The 22,866-nt window shown below is 46.3% G+C and overlaps 1 protein-coding gene across 3 annotated transcripts in view; it reads right to left on the bottom strand.

Annotated features, from left to right (window-relative positions):
- IL21R (interleukin 21 receptor) overlaps positions 1 to 21,318 on the bottom strand; it is a 40,806-nt gene extending 19,488 nt beyond the window's left edge. For 2 of the 3 annotated variants that reach the window (XR_014235845.1, XM_082360807.1), the window contains exons 1-2: positions 18,907 to 21,318; positions 2,786 to 2,849 (exon numbers count right to left, since the gene is read on the bottom strand). Coding sequence is in view for 2 of the 3 variants with exons in the window: in XM_082360807.1 (XP_082216933.1) it covers positions 2,786 to 2,834 (49 nt within the window). In the remaining variant the exon portion in view is untranslated. The remainder of the gene's footprint in view (positions 1 to 2,785; positions 2,850 to 18,906) is intronic. The other variant, XM_082360808.1, reaches the window with a different exon arrangement.
- Positions 21,319 to 22,866: the final 1,548 nt, after the last annotated feature.

Here is a 22,866-nt window from a genome sequence, read left to right as displayed (position 1 = left end):
GGTCAAGGGAGACAGAAACCTTGGTGTTGGGGGGGGCCGGTCGGGGGCAGCAGAGCTCATCACCCCCTCAGCCCCTTGAGGGCTGGAGGATGAGGGGAAGCAGGGGTCCCAGGGCCAGGATGAATATGACAACCCTAGGGCCACTAAGATAAAGTCCTGGAGCAAGGGGGTCCTTGCCACTTAAGAATTCTATTTTTGAGCCCCCAAAGTTGCGAGGTTGGCTATGGAGACAAGACTCTCTTAACGATAAACATCATAAACTAAGCGGGTCCCCACCCAGCGCCCTCCCCACAAGCCCTGTGTCCAGACACCAGGTCAGCAGCCCTCCTGGCCGGCCTCCCTCCCAAGGTGGTGTGTCCTGAACTCCCCGGTTGCCGGGGGAACCTGCACATCCCGCGAGAGGGATTCATGTGGTCAGTGAGAGACCACATGCTCCCTCTGTTCCCCGCAGCTGGTCCAAGACAGGACACGGACCTCGGTGACCTGGCAGTGCTTCGAGGGAGCAAGAAACCTTCAGAAAACTGAGAAGCCCTTGGATACTTTTGCCAAGATATCTGTATTATCCTACTGCCCAAACCATCGCCACCAGCACCAACCAAGTGACACAGGTATGGTTCCCCCTCAGGCAATTTTATTGGAAGATTGAATACTCTCCCAACTCCAACATTAATTGCTTTACTTTGTGCTAAAAATGTTCGACAAAATCCAGTTAATAAGTTTTAGTTTAGCTTTGTTTTGTAAGATCAAGTGCCAACGCTGCTATTCCCCCTGCCTCCACCCCCCACTATTTACCAGAAATTTGTTCCCCTTTTAAATGGATTCGTTCTTAGTGGCTTTTTCCTATTTTTCCTTGACTAATGAAGATCCAGGGGGTAGCAGTACATTCCTCCTGGGTCTCCATCTAGGTCAGAAGCTGGATTTGCAGTCAAGAACACTGTCACTGGAAACATCCTTTATTTCTACTCCCATCACATTTTACAAATGAGAACACTGAAGCTCTGAGACTGGGCTACACCTCTTGTCTCGCTCTTGGTCTGGGCTCATGAGACCCAGGAAAGGCAAAATCTAATCTGTGCTGGTTCTTCACATCCACACACATGGCAGACACCGCTCATCGATCATGGCACTCACTCCCTGGGGTGTGGCCTCAGAATCCTTCTCAACACAGTTGAGTGGCTCCAGACAGCCACTACCAAGGGATCTGAGATGTGGAAATGAATCCTGTTCTAGGAGGAAGTTTCCCTCGGGGAGGGGCACAGGGCCTGTCGGTGGACACAGAGCGGCCAGTTCAGATACTCTGTGGAGAAAAGAGGACTGATTCTGGCAGGACCAAAACCCACATGGCTGTGTCCTCTCTGAGTTCATCGTAGCCTAGCTGTTCTCTTTCAGGGCTCCAGAACTCGGAGAGGAGCTTCCTTTCCTAGGTAGACTCAAGGCCACCAAGGGACAGGGTTTGTCCCAAACTTGTAATGAAACATTGGAGAGGGGACAGTAGTCCCTGAACTAGTGTGGAGGTGGCATCAGGGACCAGAGGGAGTAAAAACCCTGTCACCGGTCACTACCCTGAGCCCTGGGCAGAGAGCCCCCGGGCCACCCCTCACCCCGCCCAGGGTTATCACAGCATGTGGGAGGCAGTGGGAACCATGAAAAGTGCACACATGACTCACGACTGCTCTGAGTCCCTATTTGTAAGCTGGAGACACTGGCCCCTCGGAGGGGGTGGGGAGGTATTTAGATGATATCACGCCGGTGCAGCCCACGCTGCCTGCACGTGGCACTCACCCAATAAAAGCAGTTAAGACCACGGGAATCAGGCAGATTTGGGAACCCATCCCAGCTCTGCCACTGCCCGGCTGTGTGGCCGTGGACCTGCCTCTCACCCTCTCTGAGCCTCACAGGCTGTCGGGAGAAGGGAATGAGGATGCTTGGCCCCTGGGACACAGCAGGGGCTTGTTATTTGTGCCCACGGGGTGGGGAGAGGCAGCGGGTGACCCAAAGGCCCTTAGAGGCTAGGACAGGATGCTGACCACTCAGAAAGGGAAAATAAAGGAGCCTGATATCTGTTTCCTGATGGAGCTATTTGAGGCTTTGGGTCTTCCGGTAAAAACCGGAGTGAAATGCCTATGAGTCAGCACAGTGGCGGCTGAGGGCACCCCTGCCCCCAGGCCAGCTCCCATTCGAGCCTGTGTGCTGCGTCCCGCCTCCTCTGGGAAGGCTTCCTGGATCTCTCAGCCCTGACTGCGCCCCCAAGTCTAACACCTGGCCTTTCCCTGCTCGGGTCTCAAACATCTCTCCCTCTGACTGCAACATCTTCTGGTCCTCCGGGGCTTCCTTCTGAGGCTTTGGCTACTTTTGTCTCCACAGCCTCTCCCCCACCCAGGGAATATCTGTGCTGGCAGTGGATCCAGTGATCGTTGAGAAACATCTCCTAGGAGATGAGGAGAAACTGAGGTTAGACCACAGGCAGGACTTCCTCACTCTGAGAATTGGGAGCCAGCCAAGGCAGAGAGAAGAAGGATGAAGTCTCTCATCCTCCCGCCCCCCTTCCCCGGCCAGTGAGACGTGGAGGCCAGGACAGTGGGCTGGGCCATGTGGGACTCACTTCTGGACAGTGGAGCTCTCTGGTGGGATGGGCTCTGGCTAACGCAGAGATGGCTACTGGACTTGTGTCGGCCGCGAGTGGACAGATGCCACAGACTCTGACCCCGTGGCCTCTACCCCGCCCTGGAGCCCACAAGGTCAGCCCGGCCGCTCTCCACCCACACACCATGGGGCAACTACTTACCCCCCTGGAGCATCAGCAGGAGCAAAGGGGCAGCCCAGCCGCAGAGCATGCTGCCTGCCAGAGCCTGGAAGAGACACACAGGGAGAAGGTGGGCCTGGGGCCTGGGGACCAAAGGACCTTGAACATCCTGCCTCTGGTCCCCATCCCTCCTTTGGAAGACTTGCCTCAGTTTCTTGGATTTGTTTCTGAGAAACAAGAGTTTGAGGAGCCCGTGGCTGCCCCCAAGGATTCCTGTCCCTTAGAAGTGGCTTCTTTGCCCCTTGGATCCCTCCCCACGTCTCCCCACTTCTGCCTGGGCCCCCAGCACCATCACAAATGAGAGGGGGATGTAAAGGGGGAAGAGCTCACTGCTGGTCCACGCCTGCTAAGCCTGTTGATGTAGCACGATGTGTGCACGTTTATCCATCTAGATAAGAAAGAGGGAGGCAGGGAGGGGAAAGTGGCTTGGAAAGTGGTATTTGAGGAGCAGCGATCTTGAGTCCTCCTCCTTACGAAACCCCCATGTTGATGTTAGCCCAATTAATTGGCTTCTTAATGAATAACAAATCCAAGATTAGCCCACAAAGGAGACAGTTACTGCATACCTAAGATAAGCTTAGCCCAATAGTGAGGGTTCTGACCCAAATACAGAGCTCCCCTGGGTTAGCCAACCAGCAAGCACGGGGGAACCCAGTTTGACCATACGAAGGTGCCCTGGACACCCTGATCTGCATGAGATGGAGAAGAGACCTCTTTGGAGACCAGAGTCAGCCTGTCCAGGAAGAGCGGACTTTGGTACCTTGGGCAGAAGAACAACCCACCAGGCTGGCAATGCCAGGCTCTTGCTGGCACTTTGTCCATTGCATCCCCAGCTCTGTGTCTACTTGGGGAGGTACCAGCCAGAAGCCAGTGAGTCCCAAGAACCCTACCCAGATAGATCCCATGGACAGGGGTGTAGCTGGAACAGGAGCCCAGAGGGCTGACCCGTGCAGGGACCAAGTCACACACATGGCTTCTTCCGGACACCATCCCTGAACCTGGGTTCCCCCAGAGCCTACTCTGGCCCTGCCAGGAGCTTCCTCTGAGCTCCCTAACAAGTCACCAGGCAGGCAGTGGTGCAGGGCACGGAGAGGTTCAGCTGTGTGGCTCTCGGCTGGTCGCTTCCCTTCTCTGAGCCTTAGAAGTAAAGATGGTAAAGCCTGCTTCCAGGATTCTTGTGAGGATTCAAAGACTCCATTTATAGAATCACTGGGCCCCTGGCATAGCCCCTGACACATAAACACTCAAGAAACAGTGATGGATACAGGCTTTTAAAGCACCAGAATGGATGGACTTCCTGAGTGATCTAGCCAAGAGGTCCCCAAATGTCTCATTTTCCAAAAGTTGGCCATATTTGTAGATCATGTGTACTATTATTTATTTAATGTATTTTCTATAAACAAACCCTATTAAAAATTTAACTCCAACTTCAAGCTAAGCAATAATGCACATAGTTGTGTATTTTTTCCCCATAGTTGTGTATCATTCCCCAGTCAATGACTGTAAAGCATTTGAAACAGCGCCTGGCATATAGCAGGTGTTATATAACTGTTTCTTAAACAAAACAATCAACTTACCATAAAACAAAATGCAGTGAAATGTAAAAACTAAATACAAGGAAAACAAAAGACAATAATTGAATTTTAGTCAGATACTATTCCCTGCTTAAGACTCTGATGGGGCTTCCCTGGTGGCTCAGTGGTTAAGAATCCGCCTGCCAATGCAGGGGACACTGGTTCGAGCCCTGGTTCGGGAAGATCCCACGTGCTGCGGAGCAACTAAGCCCGTGGGCCACAACTACTGAGCCTGCGCTCTAGAGCCCGAGAGCCACAACTACTGAGCCCACATGCCACAACTACTGAAGCCTGTGCGCCTAGAGCCTGTGCTCCTCAACAAGAGAAGCCACTGCAATGAGAAGCCCGCGCGCTGCAACGAAGACCCAATGCAGCCAAAAATAAATAAATAAATTTATTTAAAATAAAAAGACTCTGATGAGTTGGAGATCTAGTTTGCCTTTGTTTAAAAAGGGAGATTAAAGAGTATTAGAGAGGTGTTGAAGACATACTAGCATCAAGCTGAGATTCTCACCCCCTCCCTCATCAGAGGATAGAAAGAAATTTGAAAAAGGTCTCACTCTCTCACTAGGGGGGTCCAGGGATATTTAACACCATCTAAAGCAAGCCACTCAATTCTGGGAAACATCAGCCTTGAATGATGACGTCTTCTCCTGTTTCCACAGCACCAAGTAGGAACGCTTCCCGGTCCTACTGCCCTCCCTGCCCTGAATCCACCCCTTATGGGGCTTCCCACTCAGCCGACTCCTGAGGGCAACAGCAACTTACTCCCCAGATGCACCCAGACCAGCAGGTGTGCTTCCTGAGTGAAGGACGGAGGGTGCCCTGCAGCCTCCTACAGAGGAGTGAAGAACACCTGGCTTGGAGTCTGCCAGGTGCCAGCTGTGCGACCTTGGGCAAGTTCCTGACCTCTCTGATTCTCTGTTTTCTTATCTTTGTTGTAGGCACTAAATGCATCATTGCCTGTGAAGCACTCCAGCGCAGTCCTGGATGGGATGGCGCCCTAAATTGGTGCTTAGCCACCAGGCTCCAGTGCCTAGAAATGACTTCTGAGGTTGTGGTCCTTCAGACTAAAAGTTGGCCAAATTTCAGGAGAGTCTGGGGATGTGGAGAAGACTGGGGGGAGGAAGTTAAATGGAAGCAGGTGCTATGGAGAACACAAAGTGCTTAACTTCACAGTCAACAGGGAAATGCAAATGAAAACCACAATAACATGCCATTTAAATTTTATCAGATTAGTAAAAACTAAAAGTCTGACAACATCACGTGTTGCTGAGGACACAACGTAATGGGAACTCTCATTTACAGCTAGTGGATATGTAAATTAATACAACTAGTCTGGAAAATAGTTTGGCATGGTCTAATAAACCTGAACAAGTGTTTGCCCTAAGACCCAGCAATTCCACTGTGAGGTATCCTACCAAGGAAACACTGGCACATGTGTACAAGAAACATAGGCAGAAATGTTTATAGTGGCATTGATTTTAATATTGAAAAACTGGAAACAACCTAAATATCCATAAGCAAGAGAATGGAAAGATAAACTATGGTGTAATCACTCAATGTGAAAATGAATCATAGCTTCACACAACAAAGCAAATGACTCTTACAGAAAAAAAACAACAACAACAACCAAAAAAACCAACCAAAAAACCCACAAAGCAAATGACTCTTTCTGAAGCAAAAGAAAAATTAGAAGAGAACAGAGGCATAATAACAACATCTGTGTCACACTTAACACCATGTAAAGCAGGTCTATATATTGTTTGGGTGAATATACATGTGTCCTGAATATACAGAGAAATCCAAGGGAATGAAAAACATCAAATCTTGAATAGCGTAGACAAGGAGGGGATGTGATGAGGTGAGGGTCTCCAGGGGTCTCAACAGTTTGGTAAAACTGAGTGAAGCTACCATGGGTGTTGATTATGTTTTTCTTTACACCTTTTTGTATGTCCAAACTATTTCATAACATTTTAAATGTAAGTGAATCTTGGATTTATAAAATAAAATGTGAAGGGGGACTTTCACTTCTGGCCATGATGGAGCTGGTATCTGAGTAACCCTCTCATTAAGAACAACTACAAGAGGAGAAAAAAAACCACTAGAAAGCATGAGAAAGCAACCAAGTTAGATAGTACTTGAGAGGCCAGGGTGCCAGAGAGAAGGAAAATGTGTTGAAATTCTGCATGCAATGTCCCCTCAAATAATCTGCCAAGTCATTGCAAATGAGTTACATTCCAGGAAACCTAGCAGAAAGCATCTGGTAACAGGCTAAAAGGCTAAGAAGAGATTTTGTCAGTTTCACAATGCTAAGGAAAGAATCAGAGTCTAAGAAAAACGGGCCCTGATAAATACCCAGTTACTCAGGAAAGGCTATGCCTTGGGAATAAGAAAAATCAGAAATAGTTCAGTCTTCACTGCATCAAGATGATCTGCCTATATGCTATATGTCTGCTAGAAAAAAAAATTAAAACCTATCTGGAAAAACTTAGCTTCATCTAAAGCCTCCATACTTTTCATACACAATGTCCAGCATTGAATTAAATTGATAAGACAAACCAGAAAACAGTACCAAATGACCAAAAGCCAAGAGGATAAAACCAAAACAAAACCAGAAACAGACCGATAAGTGATTCAGAAAATGGCCTTATGAGATAGGATTTAAAATAACTATGATCAGTACGTTCAAGAATTCCACCAGAAATACGGCATCTATTTAAAAGTAGAAACTCTAGAGCTGAAAAATGCAATAATTGAAATGTATAAGAACTTAATAGATGGATAAAGGAACAGATTAGAAAATCAGAAGATAGGATTGGTGAACTGAAAGACTGGTAGAAAATGAACAGATTGAAGCATGCAGAGAAAAAAATGTTTAAAAATACAGAAAAGAGCAAAAGAGACACATGAGACATTGTGAAAAGGTCTAACATAAATGTATTTGGAGTCAAGAAAAAGAAGAGAGAAAATAACTCAGAAGCAATAATAGAGATACTGGTTAAGAATTTTTCAAAACTAACAGGAAACCTTAAGCTACAGATTCTACTGTACTGGCTTATTTACAGACATATAGATCAATGGAATAAAACTGAGAGTCCAGAAAAAAGGTCATACATTTACATTCAATTGATGTTTGACAAGGGTGCCAAGACAACTCACTGGGGGAAAAGAATAGTCTTTAAAATAAATGGGGGACCTCCCTGGTGGCACAGTGGTTAAGAATCAGCCTGCCAATGCAGGGGACACGGGTTCAATCCCTGGTCCGGGAAGATCCCACATGCCACAGAGCAACTGTGCGCCACAATTGCTGAGCCTGCACTCTAGAGCCCACGCGCCACAACTGCTGAAGCCTGTGCGCCACAACTACTGAGTCCACACGCCGCAACTACTGAGCCCACATGCTGCAACTACTGAAGCCCGCACGCCTAGAGTATGTGCTCAAGAGAAGCCACCGCAATGAAAAACCTGCGCACCACAACAAAGAGTAGCCCCCACTCGCCGCAACTAGAGAAAGTCTGCGCACAGCAATGAAGACCCAACGCAGCCAAAAGTAAAATAAAATAATTTTAAAATTAAAATAAATAAATAAAATAAAATAAATGGTGCTCATACAACTGGGTATCCACATGAAATAGAATGAAACTGGACTCCTATTTCACACCATATACAAAAATCAACTCAAAATGGATCAAAGGCCCAGTATGAAGAGGAAGAACTATTAAACTCTTAAAATAAAGTACAGGTGTAAATCTTCAGAACCTTGTATTAGACAGTAGTTTCTTAGACATGAAACTAAAAGCACAAGCAACCAAAGGAAAACAGATATATTGAACTATTTCAAATTTTAAAACTTTCGTGCTTCAAAAGACACTATCAAGAAAGTGAAAAGACAATATACAGAATGGGAAAAATATTTGCAAACCATATATTTGTTAGTGTTCAGAATACATAAAGAACCCTCAAGATCTAAAAGACAACCCAATTTTAAACTGTGCAAAAGATTTGAATAGACATTTTTCCAATGAGATATACTAGTGACCAATAAACACATGAAAAGATGCTTATCATCATTAGTCATTAGGGAAATGCAAATAAGGACCAAGGAGTGATACCACCTCACACCCACTAGATGGCTATTTTTAAAAATGGAAAATAAAAAATGTGGGTGAGGATATAAGGGTGGAACCCTTATACATTGCTGATGGGAATGTAAAATGGTGCAGCCACTATGCAAAGCAGTTTTACAGTTTCTCAAAAAGTTAATATAGTGTTACCACATGACCAAGCAATTTGACTCCTAGGTATATAGCGAATTGAAAACATATGTTCGCAAAAAAACCCTTCTACACAAATGTTCATAGCAGCATTACTTATAATAACCCTAAACTGGAAGCAACTCAAATGTTCATTAACTGATGAATAGACAAGCAAAATGTAGACTATGCATACAATGGAATATTATTCCACCATAAAAATGAATCAATTACTGATACATGTTGCAACACGGATGAACCTTGAAAATTTATCCAAAGTAAAGAAGCCAGACACAAAAAGGCACATATCGTATGATTCTATTTATATGAAGTGTCCAGAATAGGCAAATCCATAGACAGGTAGTAGATTAGTTGTTGTCAAGGGCTAGAGCTTTGGAGGGAGGGGGAATAGGGAGTGACTGCTAATGGGTATAGGATGTTTTTGGAGCAATAAAAATGTTCTGTAGTTAGATAGTAGTGATGATTGCACAAATTTATAAGTATACTAAAAACTACTTAATTGTGTACCTCAAAAGAGTGAATTTTATGGTATGTGAATTGGATCTTAATTACAAATTTTTTTAAATGAAGGTAAAATAAATCTTTATTTTTTATACCAAAAAAAAAAAAAAGCTGAGAGAATTTGTCACCTGTAGACCTGCATCAAAAGACATATTAAAGTGAATTTTGGGGGCAAAAGGAAAATAATCTCAGATGGGAAGCAATTTACTGTAGGAAGGAATGAAGAGCAATAGAATATTATAAATACTATTGATTGCTGAAAATAATAATGATAATATCTTATGAAGTTTAAACAATATGCAGAATTAAAATACATTACCGTGATACCCCAAAGATAAGAAGGGGTGAATAAAGTTAAAGGTCACTGTATTGTCTGGGAAGTGATAAAAATACTAATATAAAGGTAGACTCCAAAAAAAAAATCAATTACGCATGCTGTAATCGCTAAGAAAAACACTAAAAGAGTTACAAAAGAAAATATAACAAACTAATAGACAGGAAACATAGATTAATAATTTTTAAAACTTTATTCATCTAAAAAATGGGACAAAGAAGAAAAAGGAACAAAGATAGGACAAAAGGAAAACAAATAATAAGAAGTTACACTTAATCCCAAACACCTCAGTATTTTTATTAAGTGTATGAACTAATCACTGAAATTAAAGACGTAACCTTGAAACCAACACTTTGCATTAAAATAAAGTGAAATTATAGTTTAATCTCTCTCATAAATATACTTACAAAAATTCTAAGCAAAATATTAACAAATCAAATGTGATGATATATACAAAAGTAAATTATACATCCTTATCACATGAGGTTTATTCCAAGAATACAAGGGTAGTTTGACATTTGAAAGTCAGTCATCTATTTCACCACATAAACAGAATAAAGAAGAAATTTTATACGATAATTTAATAATTTTTATTATGACATTTAATAATTTACAACACTCATTCATGATTTTTAAAACACTCTCAGGAAACCAGGAATAGAAGGAACACTCTTAATCTGATAAGGAGCACACACGCGTGTGCACACGCACACACACACACTATATACAACTAACATCCCTAATCGTCAGATATTGAACACTTTATCCTCTAGGGCAGGACAAAGGTAAGAATGTCTTGTACTGGAGGTCCTAGTCAATGCAATAAGGCAAGAAAAATAAATAAATTTATAAATATTAGAAAACTATAAGGATTGGAATGATATTACCTTAAAAAGTCCAGATACTTAACAGATAAACTGTTAGATAATAACTGTTAAACAAGGGCACTGAATTTGAGACTAATATAAAAAATATATTTCTAAAGATCAACAAAGTTGACAAACCTTTAGCTAGACTAAGAAAGAGAAGATTCAAATAACTAAAATCAGAAAAGAAAGATGAGACATTACAACTGATGCCACAGAAGTAAAATTGATTATAAGATACAACTATGAATAATCATACAGCAACAAATTCGATAATGTAGAAGAAATGGATAAATTCCTAAAAACCTGCCAAGACTGAATTATGAAGAAATAAGTAGGCTCTAAGTAGGCTGCAAAAGCAGCAAAAGCAAAGATAGGGAAGTGGGACTACATCATAGTAAAAAGCTTCTGCACTGCAAAGAAAACCATCAACAACATGAAGAGGTAACCTACTGAGTGGGAGAAAATATTTGAAAATTATATATCAAATAAGGCACTAATATGCCAAATATATAAAGAGCTCATACAATCTGATTTAAAAATGAGCAGAAGATCTGAATAGACATTTTTCCAAGGAGAACATACAGATGGACAATAGGTACATGAAAAAAATGCTCAGCATCATTAATCATCAGGGAAATGCAAATCAAAATCACAATGAGATTTCACCTGACACCTGTTAGAATGGCTATTATCAAAAAGACAAGAAATAACTAGTATTGGTGAGGATATGAAGAAAAGGGACCACTTGTGCACTGTTGGTGGAAATGTATTTGGTGCAGCCACTATGGAAAACAGTATGGAGGTCCCCCCAAAAATCAAAAGTAGAACTACCACATGATCCAGCAATTCCACTTCTGGGTATATACCCAAAGGAAATGAAATCAGTATCTCGAAAAGATATCTGCACCCCTATGTTCATTACAGTATTATTTACAACAATCAAGATATGGAAACAACCTAAGTGTCCTTCAATAGATGAATGGATGAAGATGATGTGGAATATACATACAATGGAATATTATTCAGCCATGAAAAATAATGAAATCTTGCCATTTACAACAACATGGATGAACTTCGAGGGTATTATGCTAAGTGAAATAAGCCAGACAGAGAAAGATAAACACTGTATGATCTCTCTTATATGTAGAATCCAAAAATAATAATAATAAATAAGTTCATAGATACAGAGAACAGGTTGATGGTTGCCAGAAGAAAGGAGTGGGAGGTGGGAGGAATAGGTGAAGGGGGTCAAAAGTTAAAAAAAAAAAATGTGGTGCATTATTGAGCAAAAACAACAACAAAAAAGCAGCAAAAAAAAATTTTTTTTAATGTATGTACTTGCAATGCATAAGCTCAGAGGGTCTTGTTCAGTGTACTTAAATTTCATGAACAGACTATTACTCCATAAATTATAATGTTACACCAACATTGAGTATTGCATTTATTCTAGCTTTGCCTCTGTCTTTTTGTTCAAAGAGTATGTCAAAAGTACACAAAAACATGTTTTCAGCAATTTTATAAAGACTGAATAATGCTGCAGAAACTAAAATATATTGCAACTTGAATACAATGCATTTTCTCTAAAAGCAATGACACAGCTTATTAAAATACTCATTTTGAACTTTACATCACCATCACTGAAACTAGGGAGAATTCTAAATCATAAAATAAACTGTCAATTATAGAGAGGATATTAATTTTACATAGCAATGTATGATTTTGATAAATTTACCTTTACAAAGTAGAATGTACATTAAGTAACTTTGTAGAAATCAACTGATAACGTGATTCAGTATCAACATTCATATGCTAATTTTGACCTCTATTTTAAGAGCCAACTTTGTTTCATTTTAAGAAGTCATAAGCCACACTGCAAAATTTATGTACTATTTTCCTTATTTAAAAAAATTTTTTAAGTATGGAGAAGTAGAATATGTGGTAAACAAATCACGCCTCTCGTGTCCTGGTATCTTCCCAGATAGCTTATCAAAAGGGAAATAAATACTTGCACAATTATCTTGTGCATAAGTCTAAAATCTATAAAAATATGCATCAGGCAATAACAGATTAATACACTGAGGTGTCGGATAAATTGCCAAATGTTGATGAAGATAGCTTGATTGATGGAGTAAACTACCTTCATTAAATTGGGGTATGTTTTATTGTTCTGAAAAAAGGAGACAATAATAGGTCACACTGTAATTCCATTTTTTTTCTCCAGTGGAAGTACCTTTTGAATTCAGAAAATTTTTGACTTTTATAAAAGACACAAACAAAAAGACAAATTGAAAAAAAAGAATGGAAAAGAAACTGAAATGAGAGATTATATCTATATCTGTTATAGTTTCTTTCATATAATTATATATTTTATATAATTGTATATAAATATATAATATGTTAAACTATGTATATAATTATATACAACATATATAGAGAGAACTCCTACAAAACAATTATAAATAAATAACCCAGAACTCAATTTTTTTTTCAATGGACAAAAAGCTTAAACAGACACTTCCTAAAGCAGGACATCCAAACAGCCAACAAGCATGTTAAAAAGGCTTAAAATCGTTACTTATCAAAGAAGTGCAAATTTATATCCCAATATGATAGCACTACCCATCAGCCCAGAATGACTAAAATGAAAAAAAAAAAACAAAACAATTCCAAGTGCTAAAAAGGATATGAACAAATCAAAACTCTCAATCTCTACTCAAGTTTCTCTGAGGAGTGTAAATTGGTACAACCACTTTGGAAAACTTCTGCTGAACAGGAGACCCAACAATTCCATTTCTAGATTATGCACCAAAGAGCAAAATGTACATGTACACAAGCAGACATGTACCAGAGTGCTCACAGCAGCATTATTTACCTCCCCAAACTGGAAAGAACCCAAGTTCTTGGTTCCCCTGTATCTCCTTTCCCTCACTGATGATTCAGGAATGGGACTCGTTCAGATCCTTAAGTCGGTCACCATTTCCAATGCGACCCAGGTGGGGACTGGGGCTTGAAAGTGAACGGTGAGGGGTGTGGTAAAAGTAAAATGGCCCGTTTTCCACAGGGACCAAGAAGACATGAGGTTGTTGAAGAGGGACTCCCCACCAGTGCCAGAAACAAGACCCAACAGGTCACCAGAAGGGGAAGTGTCAAGACTGAGGGACTTCCCGAGAGGGAACACAGAAGAAAGGGCTCCTAGTTTATCCCTGGTCTCCAAGGACTTCTGCTCACCTGCCCTCCTCCTGGCCTCCTCCCTGACCTCCCTGCCTCCAGCTGTGGCCCCTCCAGCCCAGTCCTCACTCCAGCTATGTCTCTCCATGGCTCCCCACTGCCCTTCAGAGAAAGCCCCAAATTCCTTAGCCCAGCATTCAAAACATGTCAGGATCTGCCCCCCAACATTCCCTTTGCCCCTAGTCTTCATCCTGGACTCCAGGTGCTCCAGATCCCCGACATCTGGACATCTTCACAACATCCCCATTCGTCTGGTTCTCACACCTTCGCACGTGCTGTTTCAGCCACCGGAACTCCCTGCTCCCCCTGGCTGTCTATCAGCTTCCTACTCAGGCTTCAAAAGCCAGTTCAAATGTCGTCTCCTTTGTAAATCTTTGACCTCTCCAAGGCATGAGTCACTCCTTCCTCTGGGGTCCATCCTTCCACCAGAGCACATTGCTCATGGTGTTTTTGGCAACATTCTGAGCAATTTCTAGGTGGGAACCACGTGTTGCTTGGTTACTGCTGAATGGCAGTGGCTAACCAGTGCCTGACAGACAGTAGGTGCTCAAAGCATTCGTTACATGAGTGACGAAACGCAAGAAGATGCTTTCTATCATAATGGATTTTGAAGCTTACCCTCAATGTAGAAACTCATGTAGACTGTACACTCCACAAAGATAAATCTTATTCTTTTTGACTCTTGTTTCTTAAATTCAGTGCATTGAGGATCTTTATGCACTTGATAAGGATAAAAGCTCCAGAACTCCAACATTTTCCCCCCACCTCAGGGCCTGTGCACATGCCACTCCTTCTACCTAGAACACTTTTCCCCCCTGCTTCTTTGCTTTCTTATCCTCAGGTTTCAGCTACAATGTTGCCTCCTTAAAGAGGCAACCAGTCTCTGTCTGAAATGCGTCTCCCCTGCAGTTCTGGGTGCCACACACCCCTTTGTTTGTCTCCTTCTTGGCAACTGTAATATTAGCATTCATTTAGCAAATGTTCCTGGTTTTGTGTTTATGACCTGTCTCTATCCTGAAGCACAGGCTCCCAGAAGTTGGGAAATTTACCTATTTTGTTCACACGGCATCCCTAGTGCGGAGAACGGGGCATGGAACATAACAGATACTTAACAAGGAGCTGAAGAACCGTGAATGAGTGACAGAGGCTACAAATTGCTGTGTCCAGTCCTACAAGGAGCAGGCCCCAAGGCAGCCCCCAAGAGGTCTTGGTTTCTCCATCCACTTTGTCACTGTCCTCAGGAACTTCCCCCCACCCGGGGCAACACCCTCAACTCCCAGGGTCTGAGTGACCGTGACCGTTGTCATCAGATTAGCAGCAAGAAATTGTCATAGAGGGACGTTGGGTTGCCCAGGGTCACACAGTGAGTTCTTAAAGCGGAGCTCTCAGGCTGGGGAAGAACCAGCCTTGTGGCCCTGGATCCAGAAGGAGGCTCTGCCTCTAACTCATAGTGGGACCTTGGGCTCTTCTTTTCTCTGGGCCTCAGTTTCCTCATCTGTAGAATGGGGGCAGTGGCCCTGGCCTGGCTGAGGGAGCGTAAGGCGGGTGCTGGGCACACTGTAGGTGTGTGAGTATTGCAAGTTGCTTTTTACATAGTTTGGGGAGGGGGACGGTGGCAAAGGGTGGGTTGGGGGTGTCTGAGGACAGGTGTGCCAAGACCCTGTGATGACGGCTTCGTCAGTAGGAGCTGAACATGAGGGGAAAGGCCTTCCCAGCCTGTCCCACCTCTGAGCCTGTGGAATCTTTTAGTCCGTCTCTCTCTCCCAGCCAGGTCATGAATCCCCGTCCACGCAGCCTCTCCAAGCCTGACTGGCCTTTCCCTACGGGAACTTCTCCAGCCTGTGCAACCTCTCCCAGCTGAGGCGCATGCCCCACTCCCAGCAAACTCTTCCTGCCTGTGCCATCTCTATTTGCCCTTCACCGTGCTAGGCAACCCCACCCAGACTGTGCAACCTCCCTGGGCTCCCGTAGCCACACCTCACCCCAGTCCCATTTCCCTGCCCCCTGACCAGGAGGGGCTGGCTGTAAGGCAGAGAAAAAAGGATGCTTTGAACCAGGGCTGCTTGAGGTCACAAGGCAGGGGTGGGGGGCTGGGGTGGGTTGGGGGGGCGGGGCTGGCGACCTGCCCTTTATCCCATCCTTGCCCAGCACGCCCCCACCAGCCTGCCCTGGCCCTGGCCCAAGTAGACTGGGGGTTACTGGTTCATACTGGAGAAAGCCTGCAGGCCCTCGTCCCAGGCTACATCATCAAGCCCTCCTGGCAGATGAGGAAACAGAGGCCCAGAGAGGCCCAGAGCCTTGCCCAGGTCACAGAGCGAGCAGCGGCCAGGGCCTGAGCAGGGAGCCAGGCTGGTGCATTTGCCCCACCTCACTCAGGACGATATGAGTGGCCAGATCCTCCCCGGGGGCTGTGAGGACCCGCAGGCCAGGGCCCTTTTGCAGGTGGCCTGGCCATCGGGGGCCCTCAGAGGGACCTCTGCTCACACCCCGGGGAATACTGTCAGGTTGTTTCAGAAGTTCCAAGTTTACTCAGAGCTCTCATTTGAGCTGTCGTAAAAAGTCCCTTTGGCCAGGCGCCAGGGCGAGAAGTGGGGGCAGTGCCACCTGTGAGCCACGAAGCTGGGGGCTCCTCTCAGCCCCCCTTCCCCTGCCCCTGGGGGCTGGGGTGCTGCAGAAGGCACGGAAGGGAGAAGCGGGGGAGGAAGGGGCTGTGATGGGGGGGAAGACCCGCCCCCCGAGGAAGTGTTTGTTCCCTTGTCTTCACAGCTTTCTTCCCTCTGCTTGTACATGACTCCCTGGGTGACCCTAGGAAACCCCCAGCCCTCTCAGAGCCTCAGCTTCCCCATCTGAGAAAGGGGGGAGTAGAATCATCATAGAATGATCATTTATTGAGGGCTGAGTATAAGCCAGAAGCTACACCAAGTGTTCTGGGTAATAACAAGACGATTATCACCAATGATATTTAAAGTAAAACATAGTAGCTGCTGTTTCTCGTGAGCCACTGCTAAGCTCTTTCCCCTCAAACTGCCACTGGCTCTGTCTTGTGTACCACCGAATCCCCAGGACCTAGGACAGTGCTCAGTAAATACACATTGAATAAACCTCACAGCAAACCGAGATAGGCATCCTTATTTCCATATAACAGATAAGAAAACCAAAGGTTCAGAGAGGTTAAGTGACTCACTGCAGGTCACACAGGTACTAAGTGATGGAGATGGTACTCGAACCTGGGTCTGACTGTTTTCAAAGCCCCAAATCACAATCGGTAGTGTGGTGATGAGCCAGATCCAGGGCTCCCCAGCTGATTGTGGAGACCTCCCAGCTGTGTGGAGAAGGTGAGCCATCATTCTGGCCTGCCAGGGTTCTGAAGGCACTGGCTCCCCTCGCTGGGAGGAAGGATGCCTTTTCTTCCTTCCTTCCTTTCATTCATTTATTTATCAGGCCCCAGGGCGGTCCTGATGCTGTGGAGAAGCTGGTCCCTCCCAAAGCTTCTGGTTGCCTGCTTTACTCTCTCAAACTGGCCCCCTCCTCCAGCAAGCCCCCTTCCTCTGCCTATAAGCCCCTATGGGCTCCAGTCCCCACCTCCAACCCCTTTCTCTTCCTCGATGGGCAGGTGGGAGCCTGCAGCACCTGGGGCACATCCTTTGTCTTGCTCACCTGCCTCTCCTGGCCCGGGGTCTTGGCCACATCCTAACATAAGGGGCTCTTAGTTTCCTCCACTGCGGGGATGTGAGTATCCAGACTCCCTGCCAGGTGTGGGGCGGGCAAAACTAGGGCTTCTGCTGACCCCACCATGGGGAACAGGTGATCGGGGCTCCCCCTCTGGGGTCTGCCCAGCCCCCTTGATCCAGTGCCCCTCTCAGAAGGTGCCCTAGGACTATGACTCTTGCTTTTTTGTCATCCTGTCCAGCAGGTTGTCACCCTGGGGTTCCAAACCCAGCTCTGCGTCTTATGGTCACAGCTGACCTGGGGCAAGCTTCTCCTCACTGAGGGTCAGTCTCCTCATCTGTGAAATGGGCTGAATGAGGCCACCAGCCTCACCTGGTGTTGTGAAGATGATGGGAGAGCTTCACGCGCCTGCTGCATGCTGAGCGCTGGCCCCGGGAGGACCAGAACCCAGGCGGCTGAGGGAGGTGGGACTGACTGCACGTTCCCAAGTGTGTCCCTGCACCTTCCATGGCTCTTGGACACTGGCCTTTCTCCTCCACAGGCTCCAGCCTCCTCATGATGCAAATTCCCTTCCTGGGCAGGCCCCCAGCCAGCAGCTTTGATATTTTCATTCCCTCGAATCCTCACAACCAGCCCTACAAGGACGGAGCTGCCATTCTCCCCATTTCACAGATGAGAAAACCGAGGCTCCGCGAGGCTAGAAGAAGCAGAGTAACTTGCCCAAGTTCACCCAGCCAGGAAGCCGCATGGCTGGATTTTGAACCCACCAGGTTTTCCCCACTCTACCATGTGCTTCTAAAACCCCCACACTTTCCCCCAGGGGAAAGCAGATGTCCTCCCAGGAGCAGCCCCTGACTTTTTAATGCCCCCCCTGCCCTGGGTCCTCTGCATCCTAAGTTCCCCTCCAGGCGTTTACTCACCTGCTCCTCTGCCAGGAGTGTGTCTGCCTGTTTCTTCCTTCCGCCTTTTTTCCCCAAGTCAAAATTCAACCCATCCTTCAAGGCTCAGCCTCCCCGAGTCTCCTCATTCCCCTCTCCTCCGCACACACAGAACCGACTTGCCTCTCAGCATCGGCGCATCCGCCGTGTTTTCATGAGAAAGATGAGGAGACAGCACGTGGAGGGCAGGACCAGCCTCCAAGTCACCTGCCGACCCTGCTACGTACTGGCTGAGTCACCTTGGGAAAATCACTCTACCTCTCAGAACCTGTATTTATCTGTGAAATGGGCACACCAACCCATCTTAAAGGATTTAGATGAAATAAAGGAGATAAAACACAGAACCTGGTACAAAGTCGATGCCTCTCCCCTTCCCCAAACAGACCCCGTCACACTCATGTCCACCCCTGCCCGGCTCAGCTGCCCAGAACCATGGTGACTGTCACATCATGTTCAGTCTGGAACCAGCTTTCCCTCCCCAGCCCCTGCCTTTTGGAGGCTGGTTTCCACAACCTCAGGGGGTCATCTCAGCCATGCCTCTGCCTCTATGTCCCTGGGGACCCACAGAGAGGGACGCCAGGCATCCTGAGCTGGGCTGAACTGTCCCCAGGTGTGATGAGGGCACGAGACCCCTGCACGTCTTCCTGGGCAGATAAGGTACCTCCTCCCCTACCCCACCCCCCCCTCCAGAGCGGTAGCTAGAGGTAAGTTACCTGCTGTCCTACTTCTTTCTCAGAAATCCATTCTCTCTGTGCTTCCGGCAATCCGGTGGGCTCCCAGGGGATGGCAGCTGGGCTTGGCGTGAGGGATGGGGGTCTGGGAGAACAGGCAGGGGACTGGGGTGGGAAGCTGTAACCTGCCCCAAGTCACCTACCAGACAGCACAAGACCTGTCACCCAGACGGACGGCAGCTGGGCTCCGGGCAGGCGGGCCACGCAGAGGCAAAGGCAACCATCAGTCACGTCCCAAAGAGGTCACACATGGACAGAAGACAGAGGTTGTTGGGCAGGGACCGATCAGCTGCACCGACGATGGACCGACAGCAGCCAAGGGCTGGCCCGCCAGTCAGACAGGAGAAGTCAAGCAAAGAGATAGCTGGCCACCCAGGCAGACAGACAGACAGCCAGGCAGATGGGCAGGCAGGCAGGCAGACAGAAAGACAGCCGGGTGGCTGTCAGTCACGCGCAGGGAGAAGCAGGCAGACAGTCGGACCCCGAGCTCTTCGGTCACTCAGCAGAGAGACGCCAGTGGGTCCGCCAGAGGCGGTGCCTGCCATCCCAGCCCCACCGCGTGCTCAGGGTGGGGAGGAAGGGGAGGATGTGGTGAGCCGCTCCCCAGGCCCCGCCCACAGAGCAGCCGGCTCCTCCCCCAGGGAGTGAGAAAGAGGTGGGAGGGGGCCCGGCCCCAGGGCAAGGCCCACTGCTCACCAAAGGTCGCCCGCTAGGAAGACATTTGGGGCCACCGGCGTGACGTTTGCCTCCTGCGGACGGGTGACAAGACCCCCACAGGCCTCACAGTCTTGACCTTTAAGGCGAGCAGGGGGGCGGTGAGCCGCCGCTTCTCCCAGCTGCGGAAACTGAAGCTCCGAGGGTGAGGAGGTGGCATAGCGAGACCCGGGAGGTCCCCAGGGGTCTCAGCTCAGAGAGAAGCATGAGAGCCCAGAGACCTGCCCAAAGTCCCATGGAGAGGCAATGGCCCCTCTTCTGGAGTTTGCACGCTGGCCGGCTTCACTCCTGCACGCTGCCTGCCTGGCCCAGCAGAGGTCTGAGTTCGGGACTCCCTCCCAGACTCTCTGAGGCTTTTTCCTTTGAATCCGGCTTCCTGCTGCAATGCTGCGGGGAGCAGGATGCTGTCTCCGTGCCTTTGAGAAGACAATCCCTTGGGCATGTCACATCACCCCTCTGAATGCCTTGCTTTGCCCATCTGTCAAATGGGGAGACCTAGCCATTTAACACATGGGAACTCATGAAGAAAATAGAGAACAGAAATTCTCAAGAGAATTCTTGTCTTGCTGACAAGCCAAGGGCCCGTGAGAGGGTCAGATGTCTCTTGCAGACATTTATGAAACCTGGGGGCAAAATTCAGCAAGTTCACACCCAGCAGCCTCAAAAAGCTGGCGCTATCACAACCACTACTATTAGTATCTTGCATTTTTTAGGCACTAGGTGATGTCATTTATTCTACAAACGCTGTGAGGCAAATAAGATTATGCCTATTTATTTTACAGTGGGAGAAACCAAGGCTCAGAGGGGTGACATGTCACACTAGCAAAGAAGTGTCAGAGCTGGGATTTGAACCTGGGTGGATCAGATTCCTAAGGCTGTGGAAATGGGCCCAAACATTTCATTCTTGAAATGTTACCAGGGTGGATGGGGGCTGTTTTGTGCTGTTTCAATGACACAGGTTGGCTCAAACATACATTCCATCTCTCCCCACCTGACTCATTTTGGGGAAACAATTTGCAGCTAAGCCACATGACCGCTCCAGAGAAAAAGAGAAAGCATCTTGTTATTTATTCTTTTTTTTTTTTTTTTTTTCTAGCTGTTTCTGAGGAACTTGGTACAAATTACCCTGTGGCCGATTCAAAAGAAGTTTGCCCTAAAGAGATTCTCTTCCTCACAACCAAAATAACTTGTATTCTCTGGAGCACGTTTCTTGAGAGGAAGCCAGCTTTTCTTTGTCTTTCTCTTGATCTTCAGGGTGAGTTTTCTGATACCATGGATGAAAGATCAAGAGAAGGAGTAGTTTAAAAAAAAAAAAAAAGAGCTAATATTTGCTGAAGGCTGATTCTGTGCCAGGGTTTTAAGGACTTTAAAGGTGTATCACCTCACTTAAACCTCAGAATAACATGAGAAGGTAGTTATTATTACCATCATGGACATCATCCCTATTTTACAGATAAGGAAACCAAGGCTCAGAGAGGTTAAGTGACTTGTCCAAGGTCACACAGCTGATGCTGGCAGAGATGAGATTTTAATTCAGTCATTCGGGCTCCTGAGTTTACATTCTTGATCACGCACTACACTGCTTCTGGATGTATGTTAACCCAGGGATATTCAATCCCTCTTCCCATCCTCCCTCCCAGCTGCCTGCTTTCTTCCCTCCCATTCTTCTCTCTACCCACCCATTCACCCACCCACCCCCTCTTCCATTCTTCTACCCACCCACCCACCCAACCCATTCTCTCCTTCTGGCCTCCTACCCGCCAACACTGAACATGCCCTTGGCTAGGTAGTGGGGATATTCTCCAGAAATACACAGAGTGGTGGCCCTCATGGAGCCTGTATTCTGGTGGGGAGGGACAGACAAAAAGAAGTAATGGACAAACTAAATGCAAATTATACTGTCATAGAAAACCGATGAGAGGTCTAGGTAGTGACACAGAGGGGGCACCCTGGATGGTAAGAAATACCCCAGCCACAGGGGAATCATTTTAGGCAGAAGGACCTGCAGGTGCAAAGGCACTGAGGTGGGAGGGAGTGTGGCTCGCTCCAGGAACTTGGGAACAGTGTGGGGAATAGAGTGAGCAAGCAAAGGAATGCTAGGAGACGGAGTCATGGAAGTCCCACATCCTGCACACCACCTGGGACCTTGCAGGATGGGGTGAAGAAGGTAGATTTGGCTCTAAGGGAAATTGGATGTCATCTGAGGTTTCATCAGAGGAGTGGCTTAATCCAATTTACATTTTCAAAAGAGTGCTCCAGCCATGATTTAGGGAGTGGGTAAGATGCAGCAGTGGCAACTTAACCCTTTGTGTTTAAAAAGTAGATGCTTTTGGAGATGGAAAGTTAACAGCTGCCATGTCCTCTGGGGTGAAACTGAGTCCCCTTAGAAATAGATCTGTGTTGAGGGAGGGGTCCCTTAAGGGACCCCTCTGGGTCAGTTCCTGTCTCATGAATGTGGCTCAGGAGGTCTCAGAAGAGGGTGAAATAAGATCTCTCAACACCCTCCCAACACCCCTGCGTATTTAAAGCTGGTCAGCGGGGAGGAAGTGGTTAAATTTGCATTTCAGCCAAGGGGACTACTGGGAAAAAAATAATTGACACAGCCCCTCCTTCAACCCATTTCCTCTTTTTATTTTGACAGTTTTATTGAGGTATAATTTACACAGCATAAAATTCACCCATTTTAAGTGTACAATTCAATGATTTTTAGTAAGTTTATTGAGCTTTGCAACCATCACCGCTATCTAATTTTTTGAACATTTCCAAAAAGGTCCCTTTTTCCTGTTTGCAGTCAATCCCATTCCCACCCCCAGCCCCAGTAATCTCCTTTCTGTCTCTACTGATTTTCCATTTTCTTTTCTGGATATTCGGTATAAATTGAATCATGCATGTGGTCTTTTGTGTCTGCTTTCTTTTCTTTTGCATAACGTGTGTGAATTTCTTCTGTGTGGTAGCATGTACTTCATTCATTTTTATGCCCGAGTAATACTCCATCGCACAGATATGCTACATTTGGTTTATCCATTCATCAGCTGATGGAAGTTGGATTGTGTTCACCTGATCTTTATTACGAATAATACGGCTATGAACATTTCCAAGCAAATCTATATGCAGACCTGCATTTCAAATCTTGCGGATATACACCCAGGAGTGGATTGCTGGGTCATTCTATGTTTAACTTACTGAAGAGGTGACAAACGGATTTCCACAGCAGCCACACCATTTTAC

Source organism: Balaenoptera borealis (assembly GCF_965194805.1).
Source record: "Balaenoptera borealis genome assembly, chromosome: 16".
Classification (NCBI taxonomy): domain Eukaryota; kingdom Metazoa; phylum Chordata; class Mammalia; order Artiodactyla; family Balaenopteridae; genus Balaenoptera; species Balaenoptera borealis.
Note: the sequence above shows the minus strand (reverse complement) of the source record. Positions and strands in the feature narration are given on the sequence as shown.